At 40.1% G+C, this 15291-nt stretch overlaps 1 protein-coding gene across 1 annotated transcript in view; it reads right to left on the reverse strand.

Moving 5' to 3' along the window:
* The window catches only part of LOC132396862 (phospholipid-transporting ATPase ABCA1-like), a 170581-nt gene that overhangs the window by 61150 nt on the left and 94140 nt on the right, over positions 1–15291 (reverse strand). Inside the window, exons 10-17 of the mRNA XM_059974869.1 lie at positions 14140–14279; positions 11872–11988; positions 6489–6686; positions 5658–5863; positions 5344–5520; positions 3874–4096; positions 1472–1693; positions 212–416 (exon numbers count right to left, since the gene is read on the reverse strand). Of these exons, the coding sequence (XP_059830852.1) occupies positions 212–416; positions 1472–1693; positions 3874–4096; positions 5344–5520; positions 5658–5863; positions 6489–6686; positions 11872–11988; positions 14140–14279 (1488 nt within the window). The remainder of the gene's footprint in view (positions 1–211; positions 417–1471; positions 1694–3873; positions 4097–5343; positions 5521–5657; positions 5864–6488; positions 6687–11871; positions 11989–14139; positions 14280–15291) is intronic.

Raw genomic sequence — 15291 nt, forward strand, 5'->3', positions numbered from 1 at the left:
GTTTGATTTCAGATAGACACTGTTGTGAGATTTGTTACAGATCCTCAACAGATATCAAAAACCATTTCATCTATTATAGTGCAAAATGATTTTAACATGTATGAGCAATCTTAGAAGACTCAGTGTTGGTAGATGACCAGAATTATTCCTTCATACATTGACTACAAATTGCTTTTCTTGTTAACAAGGAGAGATATGATTGTTTCCATACCTGGGAACACTGCCTCAATATACCAGGTCATAACTGCATAGAGGAAGGTGTCGACTATCATGAGGATGATGGATGTAGTGATGTTGTACTCATCACCTTTCGATGGACTTACAAAGAGATTATGCCACTGGACACCAACTCCCTGCTCCTCAAACTGCGCAAAATAGTCAAAGCCAAAGCCAAATGCAACTGGGGATAGCAGACTCTGTAGATATAATTAGAGAAGGGAATGAGAAAGTCAGCCAGTCAGTAAATTGATCTGCTGTGTGCCATGTACACTAACAACAATGCTGGGAACAATGAGGAGCTCCTTTTGAAAATTGTAGTCAGAGCTACTCCGGGTGCAACTAAAGTCACTCAGCAAAAAACACAAAAATATTCTGTGGGTTTGAACACAAATTCTGGTCCTGTTATTGCATCTTGTTGAAAGTTCTATCTTTTGGCTGAGAGCTGAAGCCAAACTCATGAGGAACTCATCATTCCTCAGTCAACATGTCAAAATCAAAACCACCTCTCCATCAACCCTTCGCTATTTTGTAGAATGCATTACTTATATGTTGGTTATCATGCCATATATAACAGTGAATTAACTTCCAAGAACCTTCACCCATTTGTGGAGCGTTTCCAGTATCCCAAGGACAAGATAGGTATAGTACAGATGATCAGTGGAAACACCAAAAAGCAAGTTCAGTGCTCTCAGCTTCGCCTTAATCAAAATGAAACGTGCAAGGAAGTGGAAAGGCAGAGTCCAAGATCACCACTGCCCCCATAGAAACAGTAATGTCAGAAATCAAGTTGCACCAGTTTTGTTAACCGGTCTCAGTGGGGACACTGTTAAGTGTAATAAAGTCAAACAGATTTTCACTGACATGAAGTTATACACTTATGTGTCATTAATATATATACATACTCACTTGAAATCCAGTATATCTCACAAAGGATACTGTTTACTCATGCTATTAGTGTTCAGCTTTTTTGAAAAAAATACATTAGCAAGGCAACAAAGAATCAAACTGCCGGCAGTGTCACTTAACATACACAGATATGGTCATCATCTGGTATGACTCAATTCACCTTGTTGCTTCAGTCTGTGGAAACAAACTTCTTCAATTGCTTCTTCTGACTTGAGGCATTGAAGGCTGAATCTGAGCAAGCAAGTCACGACTGTCTTGATAATATTGCTCCCAGAGCCAACATATTACCTCCAAAACAGGTTTTGTAAAATCAAAGTCAGGTTTGGTGGTGAAAAGGCCTACTTACTGCGAAGATTTTGATCGGGTAGTTAATGTACTCCTGCCAAGCCATACACAGCACGTAAGGGAGGTAGAGGGTGAAGTAGATAATCCCTCCACAAGCTGCTGCCAAGTTAGCCTTCGAGAACAATGTGCTGATCAAAAAGCATTGTAAGATGGTGACCACTCCAAAAACTGCGAGGAATGTGAAGACGGCAGCAGGGTTACTGTAAGGCAAGATGTTCCCTTCCTGAAAAAAAAAGAATGAAGAGAAATTTAAATAAAATTTTAAATCCAACACTGAGAAGCAAATTCTACAGTAATGCGAATTGTTCTATAATACTAAGCGTCACATTCTAATGCAAACATAAACGACAGCATCTGATCCAAGATGAAGTGCATCCACAAAGGAAAACAGCTGACTCTTAAAAAAAGAAACATGTACTCGAATTTCAAGCTCATTTGCTTCAAAAACCTGCAAAGAAATTGAAGTGTAGAAATATGATTCAAATGCATAGCTGATCGCAAAAAGCAACAGCTGTGAATCCTCATTGTAAATCTATGCTAACAATTCAGTTTGGTGACGTCAAAAGGCCACAGTAATCCGGAGACTTGAATACAAAGCTTGTATTTATGCTTCCCCTGCAGGAATGTGGGAATACCGCAGAGTTAGAGTTAGTGATTCTCAGGTGAGGTGATCAATATTCCTTTTGCCCTCACAGGTTAAAGGACCAGCGGGTCTCTGTTCAAATTTGAATTTCTTCTGACAAGATGGCAGCATGCTTAGTCACAGCAACCTGTCTGGGCCCAACAAATGATGCAAATATGTGTCTTGTGATCACAAGACCCCGTTGGACATTGGTAATACCAAATCCTGCAAGTCCAATTAATTGGTTCATTGGCAAGACCAACAGTGAAGGGAGCTCAGTGGCCTCGGTCACTGCATGAACCAGGCCCTCATGCTGCAGTGTTACCTGTTACAGCCACCCAATGGAGATGGCAGGAATGCTGCAATCTGTGCTGGGATGGGAGTTAGCTTCTGCACACCAGCTCTCCTGTTGGTGTTGTTCTCCAGTGTTCGCTTCCTGGAAGACAAACTGGATTTCCTACGACTGCGGCTGACCCAGCACAAGACAAGCTGAATTCTTGCAAAAACATGATTCCAGGACATCCCAGGCACCAGCAGTCTTTATGCCGTGCCACTCGGGGACTTGTGCTAATATTATCCTTTGTATGTGCTTTCACAACTGTATGTGCCGTGTATGGCTATATGTGCTGTTTTCCACCTTGGCCCAGAGGAACACTGGTTTATTTAGCTGTATTCATGTGTAAGGTTGAATCACAATCAAATTTGAACTTGAAGTTGTTTAAAGAAATAAGGGGTTGACCATTTAGAGATATATAGCATGGGCCAACTATGTTTTTTTTGTGAGGGTCACGAGTCCCTCTTCCTTAAAGGCATAGACACTGGAGCAGAATTAGGCCATTTGGCCCATTGACTCTGCTCCACCATTCAATCGTGGTTGATTTTTCCCCCTCCTCAGCCTCACTCCCAAGCCTTTTCCCAATAACTTTTGATGCCGTGTCCAATCAAGAACCTATCAAGCTCTGCCTTAAATACCCCCAATAATCTGGCCTCCACATCTGCCTATGGTAATAAATTCCACAAATCCACCACCCTCTGGCTAAAGACATTTTTCCACATCTCCATTTTAATTGGACGCCACTCTATCCTGAGGCTCTGCCCTCTTGCCCTAGACTCTTCCACCATGGGAAACATTCTTTCCACATTTACTCTTTCTAGGCCTTTCAACATTCAAAAAGTTTCAATGAGATACCCTCCCTCCCATCTTTCCAAATTTCAGTGAGTACAGACCCAGAGCTATAAAACATTCCTTGTATGTATTCCTTTCATTCCCAGAATCATCCTTGTGAACCTACGCTTATCAATTTCTGCTAACAGAAAAGAAACTTTACGCAAATATGACATTTCTTCTATAAGCCTACCACCATTGAGTATCTTTAAGAGAGGTAGATAGATAGTTGAAAAGTAAGGTGGGGTGGAGGGAGGGTGTTTACCAGGAAGAGTTTAAAGTATAGAATTGAGGTTACAGTCTGGTTAGTGGAGTCGGAATGAGTGGCTGAGTGTCTAATCCTGCACTGAGTTCCTATAAACGTCTGACTCTACAGGATTGGGCTCTCGTCGGTAATCCAAACACCAGGATTGTGAAGCAAGGATGCCCAGCTGAAGCACTGTCAGTAGTTGCAAAACAGGAGAATCAGGGACACTCTTCCTGGCAGTCACTTTCAATTATCTAGTGACATCTACCGAGCTAATGGTGGTCCAGAAAGGACCATTAGCAAAGGATGAAGTCAATGTAAAACCTTTCTTTTTTTTTATTAACCACCACCTGACAAATTTCCACTTACCTTTAGAATCACGACAAGCAAGCCAGCGCTGATGAGCAAAGGGATCAAGCTGCTGATGAACCAGCTAACCCACAGGGTTCCACTGCTCAAGCCCATGATCCTCATGGTCTCTTTCAGTCGGGTTTCCTTCTCGTACACTATCCCTTTGATTATCACAGCTACAGAGTATATCCAGGCCAGCGTGGTGAACAGAGGCAAAGACTGGCTCAGGACGCGAAGAAACCTAAGGTCAAACAGCAGAAGAAGATTTTTTTCCCCGGAAGTACACAAATCAAAGCATGAGTGAGTACACCTACATAAAGGCATTCTGGTGAAAATGATGAAAACCTCAGTCTACTGTCTGCATCAGACATAGGTTCTTGTAGACTTCCCGAGCCTGACATCAGAACATCGATTATCATTTGGTGACATAAGAAGCTGCAGATGCTGGAACCTGAAGCAAAGAATGAAATCACTGTCCTGGCAGAACACATCGCAAGGAGCACCAGCACCTTTACTTTCTTAACAAGTTAAGGAGATTCATCTAGTCACCAAGCACTCTAACAAACTTCTACAGAGGTACTGTTGAAAATATCCTGGCTGGTTGCATCATGGTCTGGTATGTCACTTCAATTGCACAGGGATGTAAGAAAGAATTGTCGACTCTGCCTAATATCACAGGCATACCCCTCTCCACCACTGGTAGTATCTACCTCTGCCTCAGGAAGACAACATCTATCATTGAAGATCCCCAACCATATCAGCCATACCATCTTTCTGCAGCTATTAATGCAGAAGCTTTGAATCTCCCGTCACTAGGTTCAAGAATTGCTGTCACCTTTCAACAATTTGCATCTTGAGTCAAGCAGCAAATGGTTACAGTTTAGAAACACTATGACCACCTTGTACTAAAATGGGTATCTGCTTGTTCTTTCTCATATAAGTCGTGTATAATTTATGTTAAATTTACATTGTTCTTGTGAATGCTACTTGTACTGCATGAATGGGTGAGCACTAAGATTTTCATTGCACCTGTTCATATATGTACTTGTGTTAATGATAACAGACTTGACTTTAAGTTTGGTGAAGGAACCCATTGGGTCAGGTAGCATCCATGAAGGGAAATGGACATTCAACGTTTTGTCTCAATGCCCTTCATCTTAAAGTTGTCAGTGGAATGTTAATGGGATGTGAGTCCTGCCAAAGGTTTCGGCCTAAAACATCTCCGGTACTCTTTTCCTAGATGTTGCTGGCCTGCTGAGTTCCTCTAGCATTTTCTGTGAGTTAGTGGGATGTTAGATGCAAGTCCCGAAGACTTCCCAGGGGGAAGCACTGCATTCCATTCTCTTGATGTTCTGAACTATTAACTCAGTACAGCAGGGAGGCTGTCTACTCTCTCCTACACCTAGGGAAGTACCTATTATGGGAGATACTCCAGGTAAAGCAAAACACATTAAATGGAAGTTTAAAATCTACTTCTCTTGAACTTACAAGTCATCCACGTAGCAGGGATATGGCATTTGTTGGATGTATACACCTGTCTCCTCTTCGTTGCCAGTCACCGTGCGGATAATTGCATGCTCTATTATATCCTGCAGGTAGGAGAAGCCGCCCCAGATGTAACGGAGATCTTCAAATGGGTCAGCACGTGGCCCTGGATCCCAGTACCTTCAGGAGAAAGGATGAAAGATGAATGTGAGTGGTTCTGAGGAACAAGGGTTACACAAAGCAGCAAACAACACAACTTTTGTTAACTAAAAATATTGCATCTTTTAACACTGTGACAGGAGATGTTTCAACCATACCCATCCATTATCTTATTTGTTCGTTCCACATTGTCAATATCCATCCGGATCTTGTACTTCATGTGTTCTGATGGTTTTGTACTGTTGGAGTTAGAGCCAAGGAACACAATCCCTGCCCAAAACTTCCTCTCATCCAGCAGTTCCATGGATTTATTAATTAGTTTCTCCTCAGTAGACACAGCTTCCAATTTGTCCCATTTTATGCACTAGGAATAGTAGCAAGTTATGGTTAACATGAGGGTAATTAGCATATCAGTTGTTAAATACCAACATTTGTTTGTAACACAATGCTAGACCAGAATGTCCTCTGATCCAGATATTCTTCTAACAAGAAACTGACTTCTGCTCAACTGCGCATGGCAGGATACAAAAAAAATTAGTCAAACCCCTTAAATTTATAGCAATTATGTCTAAGGATGGAATCTTTGATCTGTACATGATCTCACTTACCCTTCAATGATAATCACCTCAACTACTTCCTGAGGTGGTGTGTCCCATATTCCAGCTGCTTTCAGGAGATATTGCTTCTTCTAAATTCTCTATTAATCTTTAGTAATCACTACTTCTAGTTTCACTACATAAGGGTCTACCCTCTCAGTGTTGAACACTCCACCTGTCCTTCTCTTAAAACTTCTATTTTCTAGAGAAAAGTGCCTCAAATGTTTTAGGTCTGGGAATAAATGGAACTCCTCACTAGGTTGGGATCAAATCTGGTTTTCATCTAAGGCAGACTGGAGCTTTACCTCTCGATCCCAACACCAAATATGCATAATCCGTAGGAAATGTTCTATAGACTTGGACCTGAAAAATGTTGGAGCTCATAAAACTTACCTCCATTACATGTGATATGTTGTGAATTGCCTCTTCTGTCTCATTATAAGCATTCCTCCAGGTATATGCTGAGTGATTTGAATGCTGGACCTCTTCTGGGTATTTTGCAATGAAGTTGGAGATGTCAGTAACTGTCCAAGAGGTTCCAGCCAACTGTGAGTTAATGTAGTCACCCATAACTTCTTTCTTCAGTAAACTCTGCAAAGATAAGGATGATTTTGTTCTCAAGTCTCCAAGCTACCATGGCCTCTTGACTCGACCAAACTGAAATGTTAGTTTAGATCAGGAGTACCCTACCTGGGATCCATGGATGCCTTGCTTAATGGTATTGTTGCATGGCATGAAAAGGCTGGGAACTCCAGGCCTAGCTCTACCATAAAGGAATCACAGCCTGTGCTTTATATAATCAGCTGTCGTATTTCTGCACTCTACTTTCATTGCAGGTTTTGGAAGCAAATGGGATTCAGATTTAATTACCTATATCCTTTTAACAATCCGCTATTTTCTTTTGTGGCTGAAAATTTCCTTGAATCAGATGCTGTTGTTTATGTTTGCATCAGAATATGATACTTAATTTAATTTTACTTACAGAGCAGTTCAAATTTACTGTAATTATTTCAGGTTTTTGGTTCCCAACCTTGGAAAGGATCAGCCATTTGAGATCTTCCCTGACCTTCAGCCCAGTATGAGTTTAAACAATAGACCTGACCACTGAATTGCTGGAAGTTCAGTCCAAATCCGTTCCATCAATAGAATGTCTCAAAGGAGGAGAGGATAAGGAATTAATTTTAGGCAAAGTATTAAAGGATCCAGTGATAAGTGAGTTAGATTGAGTGAGCATATGGATCATCTGTGATATAATCTATTGGCTCAAGAGAGCTGAAGGGATGAATGGCCTCAGAATATGGTATCATTAGTCACAAACATTGGGCTCATTATATGCATCAACCAATCTGTTGGCAAAATAATGTTGTTCATTCTCAGAAGATATCCATATTTTTAATCTCAGATGCACAATGAAGGGCTAATCTGCCCTCTTCTAATTCACACCAAATCCTGCTCACCAATTCCCAGTGTTTGCTGTCTCACACTGGCTTCCTAAATCAGCAGTATTTTAATGTTAAAGTTTTTACTCCACTGTCAAAACTATTGTGGTCGGCTCTCCCTCTTTCTGTATTCTCCCCCATCTTTAGAACCCACTTAGAGCTCTCCACTCTAACTCAAATTTCTGATCTTCCCAGCTCTCTTAATGGCAATCCATTACACTCTTAAAAAACCCAAAATTTCTCTGCCTCTCATTCAGTCTTTAACGTGCTTCCTAATACTCCTTTCCTTACCCAACTCTTCTCTAGTATGTGGCATTGCGCGAGTTTTTATTTTATAGCACTATGCAGTACACGCAAGGATGTCTTTTTGTTACGTTAAGGGAGCAACATTTCAGAAAAAGTGTGATACCTTTCAATTCCTGAATTAACCACTAGGGGGCAATACAATGTAGAGAGCCATTCACAGGAGCAAATTACACAATGCAAACAAACTCCACACTTTGGCAGACTGCAATTTCTTCATTTACAAACCACTCAAATTATATGCTTATTTATTCACAAAGAATAAATACATTGAATAAATATCGTACCATAAACAACAAAATCAGGTTTATAAGCATTAAAACTGATTTCACACTTGCCTTTCTTTAACTAGGCTTGTTCTGTCTGCAATAAAATTTATGTTTTTGGATTTTAAATGGATTATTCACAAATCTCTAGACACCAATACAAGTCAGAATCTCACATCCTTTCTTGTGTCTAGAAAAAAATGTAATAATTGCAGGTGATCAAAATGCACTGGTATATGTGTTACATTATGTTTCAGTGTCACTGTGCATTCAAATAGAGTTTTTGAGGTTGTGTTGGGTGGTATGGTACAGTAGGTGGTTGGTAGGAGGCTGTTAAATGTGTGCACACACCTGCATATCTGTCAGTGTGTGTAAGCATTCATAGTGCAGGTGTGGAACTCCAGAGAAGGCAGTGACTTCAAGACAATGGGAGAGACAACGCTCCTCTCTATCTCACATTCCATGTCACTCTACTGCCCCTTCCCACCCAACCATTCCCATGGGCTCACTAACCTTTACAGGCTTTCTGACCAACAACCCACAGACGAATCACAACCTTGTCTTCCTCACAAATTTCTACAGATGGACCATGGAGAGCATTCTAACTGGCTGAGCCACCATCTGGTATGGTGGGGTGCTGCTGCACAGGATCAAAACAAGCTGCAGAGAATTGTAAACTTAGTCAGCTCCATCATGGGCACTAGCTTCCTCAGTATCCAGGACATCTTCGAGGAGCGATGCTCAAGATGGTGGCATCCATCATTAAGAACCCCCACCCAGAATATGCCCTGTTCTCATTGCTATCATCAGTGTAGCGGTACAGGAGCCTGAAGGCACACAGCTAATGATTCAGGAACAGCTTTTTCCCCTCTGCCACCAGGTTTCTGAGTGCACACCACCCTCGCTGCATTTTTATTTTTATTTTTGCACTGCTTATTTAATTGACAATTTAATCAATATATTCCTACTGTAATTCAGTTTTCATATATTACGTATTGCATTGTACTGCTGCTGCAAAGACAACAAATTTCACAACATATGCCCATGATATTAAACCTGATGTGATTCTGATTCCTCTTCCATTAAATTCTGCACACTGTTTCCACTGTCTTCTTTCCAGATTGTTGACTCCATCAGACTCCTCAATACCCAGAGTTAGGACTGACACCAACTTACTGCCCTCTACTGTGCATATTGTCTTGTTTATTATTTATTGTAATGCCTGCACTGTTTTGTGCACTTTACGCAGTACTGAGTAGGTCAGTAGTCTAGTGTGGTTTTTTCTGTGTTGTTTTTACGTAGTTCAATGTAGGTTTTGTATTGTTTCATGCAGCACCATGGTCCTGAAAAATATTGTCTCGTTTTTACTGTGTACTGTACCAGCAGTTATGGTTGAAATGACAATAAAAAGTGACTTGACTTGACATGATGAAGAATTTTTAAGTCTGTAGTCTATTTCCCCTCTCTGTTTAGCAGAGTAAGTTGTCTGATGGTTAACAATGATAAACTAGCTGCACAAGCTTATGTGACTTCCTCTGTACTCACCACACATCTTTCACTTCTGTGGTTGTTAATCCTACAATTTTTGCATCGAACCCTTGTGGGATGTGGGTTCAGCAAATACTTATTATATATCTGTAATTCATCTGAGATGTTTGTCCTGAGCTCCCTCTTCAATGGTACTTCGATACAACTGCTTGAGGCACTACTTCAAAAAGCTAGTGTTAGCACTAATGTTGCTGCAATATGTAATCAATGAGATGCGCTTTGAAGTTTTCATTTTAATGCTCTGACTGCTGAACAAAATTGCAATTGTTCAATGTCAGGTGTTCCGAATGAACACCTGAATAACAAACGAAAATCGTCAAAAAAGCAGATGTTGGAGATCTGAAATTGAAGACTTTTTACTTGAACTCTACAACACAAGCTACATTTATTTCTATAATCAATTGAGCATGAGTGGTTCAGGAACTGTGGACCTGGAGATGCTGGAATGGAATAGCAGAATTCCTTTCCCATAGCTGACAGTCAGAAAGCACCAGTCCAACTACTTCAAAGGGAACCCAGATCGACACTAATGGGAGGGCCACATTATTAGAGGTGCTGATTTCCATTTCAGATCCTTTTTGCTCCTCCAGATAAATTAAACAATTCCCTGGTGATCACTGAAGTAGGGCAGAGGGGGATGTAGGTCCTCAGGAAGGCCCAACCGGCAGCCTGAGTGTAGAAATAAATAATTTGTGAATGTCTTGAATAAGTACTATTCAAGACTTCTCAAGTTGGAAGAAGGGTTGATGTGGATGTTTGGAAAAAACAAACCGCAAGGGAGAGAGAAGAAAATAAGAGGTCAGACATCTTTAAATCGGGATATATCTCTAAGCCCTGGTAAGATGTTTCCATCATATCTTAAAAGAAGCATAGGAGGAAATCACCTTAACATTGATTATTGATCGACCAGCTACCGAAACCAATCCCTTTCTCCTTATTCCATCAACACCTTATCTGGAGTACTGAGGAGAATAATCAGTTCCCTTATTTTAAGAATGGATGCTGCTGCTTTAGAATTGGTTCGGAGGTTTACTGCACCAAAACTGGAATGGGAATGTGGTCTAAAGAGGAAAGGATAGACAGGCTAAGCATCTATCTTCAGGTGTTTAAAAAGTGAGAAGGGACTTGATTAAAACATACATGGTTTGAAGGGTATTAATGAGGTGGATGTGCAGAGAAAGTTTCCTCTTGTAGTGGAGTCTTAAACTATGGGTCATTGTTTTAAAAGAATACTACTAAAAGGTTTGTAGCTTGTTAATTTGTGTATTTCATGATATCAAGTGATTTCACCTCAAATTCATTTCCCAAGCAAAATAACCTATTGCTTGCCCACTGGAATATAATCCAAAGAAGGCCCTGTGGCTGAAACTGTATCAGCCACTTAGTAAATTTTGTAGGTAGTCAAACTCCATACAAATATTCTATGTCATCTCCAATACTGACCATAGTTACTTGAGAGGATTGATGTGGAAGTTTCCATGGTTCTTTTCTTCCCCTGCTTGATTCTTATCAGATTCAAAATACAAGAATAGGCCATTCAGCCCAACTTGGCAATGCCAGAGATAATCCTCTGCAGTCTTTGCTTCACTCTCTACTTTATGTCACCCAACCATCGTATAAGAACCATAATAAAGCAACAGATAGACATAGGCCCTTTGAGTCTGCTCTGCTAGGACATAAGATCATGGTTAATCAGTTCTGATGCAGAGTTTTGATTTGAAACATCGACAATTCCTTTCTCCCAACAGATGCTGTTTGACACACTGTGTTCCTCCAGCAGATTTTGGTGCTCCGGATTTCAGTACCTACAGTTTTTTTTTGTCTATCCAGATTCCCGTCAGGTTCTATAAACCCCTTTAGTCAAAACAATCTCTGGTTTGAATGTACTTAATGATGCAACGTCTGCATCTTTCTGGGACAAATGATTCCAAAGATTCAAACAAAGAAGAAAGCTGTTCCTGATTGTAATCTTAAATGGACACTCTGGTTGGTGGTTGCTCCAGCCAAGGAAACAACTGAGAGGTTCACCCTCTCAAGCCCCCTTCATATTTTGTGCCCAATATAACGCAGAACTAGCTTAGACTTATGAGCACACTTTGTTTGTGACACACATTCAACTACTAGAACATTCCAGAATTAATCAGTAATGTCTGATTTGATGACAAATGATGACAAAGTAAACAAGCAGAATGCACACATACTAGAAAGCATGTAACTCACTCGAATCAAATCCATTGCTTGGCTTCTTTCCATAAATTCCCTTACTTTTGGTCCAATTTCTTCCCACATCCCTCCAGCTTCCCTGAGGACACTCAATTCTTGAAAGGTCTTGTTAACCTAAAAGTAACAAATGACAACATTGCTCAGCATGTAAAACAGGCATTCTGGTGAAAGATCAGTAAGGATAGACATTGTTAAAATTATCACTTCAACTTTTGTTCTCGATATGAGGCCAAAGCACTGAAAAAGCCAAGTTATTATTTGTTTTCCTAATTTAAAAGTATCAAAATAATATTGATGCTTACAATATACATTTACAGTTCAAAGTAAATTTATTATCCAGGTACATATGTCACCACGTACTACCTTGAGGATAATTTTCTTGCACTATGTACTACCCAATATCTCATAACCTACTGACACATGGTTTATAGCATCAATTAAGCCCTGAAATAAGACAGGGAAATAAGAGAGAGAACGGCCATACAGATACTCTAGCCTGTTCCATTGTTGAATGAGGTTATATTTTGCTTCTCTATCTCATACCGCTAAATAATTTTGAATAAAATATCCTTCATATCTCAGATTTAAAATTAATAATCAGCCCTGGTGTAATTTGCTGAAGAGAATTCTAGACTGTGTGGGGGAATGCATTCCAATTTTGCTCCTGACCCTGCTCCCCCAGGATCTTCGACTACCCAACTAGTCTCAATAACTTTCAACTCTCTAATATACTGGCACCTCGGGATGTCTCAAAGACTTCAATCAAATTACTCTTTTGTCTTCTACATTCCAGAGGACTTGCATTTTTCTTCATGGTCTGACCTTTGGACCCATACATTAATTTGGCAAATCTACGTTCTATTCCATCCACAGCCAATATATTATTCTGATGGTTTGCTGCCTAGAATTACTCACTTGTGGTCTTAGAAGGACAATACATACCAACAATTATACTTTCTATCTCCTCGTCATCCGGAAATAAAGGTCAGCATGGGATTGCTTCTGGCTCTGCCCACGATTTTGTACTGAGCTATGAAAATAGAACCTCAAGTCTCCTCGGAATTCAACTGTTTCCAGCTTTTTACTTTTTGGAAAGAATTCTGTCCTTTGTGAGTCTAAATATCATGTTGCCCATTTGAATTTAATTAACCACAATTTTATTTAGTCACACAATCCATTAGTATATTTTTTCCAATGCAATACTCACATCTACAGAGCTCATAATACCAGTACAGACTAGGTTTATGTAACTACTTTTGAACCCACTTACCATCTCAAAACAAGTGAGGGCCAAAATTAATTATGAACAAATATTTGTCATTCCTGAGTTAGTCTCACTGTTCTTGTGAGTACAAAACCTACTATTTTAAAGTATTACATTTTGTGTCACTATGGTGTCCTTTCACTTTTCATCATCCAATCAGATTTTGAACAGTAATTGTACACAATAAATAATACATGCATAGTCGCGGGGGAGTTATCACGAAAGAAAAAAAAAATTCTTTTAAATACATATAGTGATGATCAACCTACAATGATAAATACAATCAAGAAGTTTGTCTTTCCAAAGAAACCTGGTTAACTTCTTTGCAATAGCATCATGGGTGAATAGTACAGGGTCATTAGTACAAACTGTATAGCTTGAATGGGAAACTCAATGCACAGTGAGTTGAACAAACTACATAAAACAGTGTGACAGAAAATAGTGCCTGGATTTGGTACCGTAATGGTCCAAATGACCCAGTGGTCATGAGATCACAATTTTGCCAGTAGTAGCTAGTGCAACTGATTCCAGTAAAATTGATCACTTCAGTGTTGCAAAACATAAAAGCATGAGTAAGCCTTTTAACCATTAGGCCAATTATGCTGTTCAATTAGATCACTTAACTTAACTCTTCCCACAAACGCACACCCCTTGGGTGAAAAATCAGATTCATAAGATTATAAGTGCATTCAGATTAACTTGAGCTACTGCCAACAAAAAAAGTACTTTGAAATCCACTAAACAGAGAATTTCAAAAAGTTCCTTTTAACCCAGCTAAAAATAAAACAGATCTTAAAGTCAGAATGATGACTGTACTTTTTCAACTGAAGATGATAGGTTGGAATCCTGTAACTTGTCAGAGAGCATTTTATCATATTAAGGTGCTCTCATAATAAGTACGTAACAAAGAATATGGGTAGGTTGAGAGGAAGTGACGTTGGGGATTTAAAAAGAGATTAAAAGGATCAAGGTTCCCCCACACATTTAATTATAAAGCTTACCTCTTTGATTATTTTCCGGGTTACAGGAGTATCGGGAGTGTACAGAACTTTCCCAACCAACAATGGTTTCATTGCCCTCCAGATCATTTTTGAGACGGGATTGGATTCCAAACGCTTCATCAAGTCATTGCAGTATGGAGCTTAAAAGGAAAACAGAACAGCTTTATTTTTGGGAATGATTGATATTTGATGTGATAGTTCTCATTGAAAACATATCAGTGAAGGAAAGCAGAAAAAAACAAATAAGACAGTGAGGCAAAGAGAGGATCAAGAGAGAAGGGGGGAAGGGGGAGAGAAGAGGGGGGGAGAGAAGAGAGGGTGGAGAACAAGGGGGGGAGAGAAAAAGGGGGAAAGAAGAGAGGGGGAGAGAAGAGGGGGTAGAAGAGGGGGAGAAGGGGAGAAGGGGGAGAAGGGGGTAGAAGTGGGGTAGAAAAGGGGGGTAGAAGAGAGGGGAATGCAACAACAGAGAAACATCTTCCATAACCTTAGGATTCCCAATCTGCCAAAAAGTCTAAAGAAATGATTTTGAGGTATGGGCACTGCTGCAATAAAGTACAAGTGCAGTTTGTCCGGAGCAAACTCCCACAGTGGCATTTTTTAAATGTTGGTTGAGGTATCCAATATTGTACTTCTTCAAAATATTGCATTTATCTTTTAGTGTTCACTTCTGAGAATAAATGGAGCCTTTGCTTAACGTCTTACCTGAAGCTGGCAAATTGTTTGATTTTTGTCATATGTACCAAGGTAAAGTCTTGCATTCTGTCCAAACAGATCGTTCCAGTACAATGCTGCGATGACATAGAGCCAGGTAAAACAATAACGTGATGTCAGACTGAAGTGTTACCATTACAGAGAAAGGGCAGTGAGGGTATAAGGTGCAAGGCTACAGTGAGGTAGATCCTGCGGTCAAGAGGCTATCTTGTACTGGAGGGCCATTCAACAGTCTTATAACAGAGAGATAGAAGATCTTGGGTGGGTATGTCTTTTCAGGCTTTTACATCTTCTGCCCAGTGGGTGGGGTTTTTGATTATGTTGGTTGGTTTACCAAGGCAGCATGAAATGCGGACAAAGACTATAGAGAAATGGCTAGTTCCTGTGATGTGCTGAGCAGTGTCCACACCTCTTTGCAATTTCTTGTGGTCTTGGGCAGAG

Source organism: Hypanus sabinus, chromosome 7, assembly GCF_030144855.1.
Source record: "Hypanus sabinus isolate sHypSab1 chromosome 7, sHypSab1.hap1, whole genome shotgun sequence".
Classification (NCBI taxonomy): domain Eukaryota; kingdom Metazoa; phylum Chordata; class Chondrichthyes; order Myliobatiformes; family Dasyatidae; genus Hypanus; species Hypanus sabinus.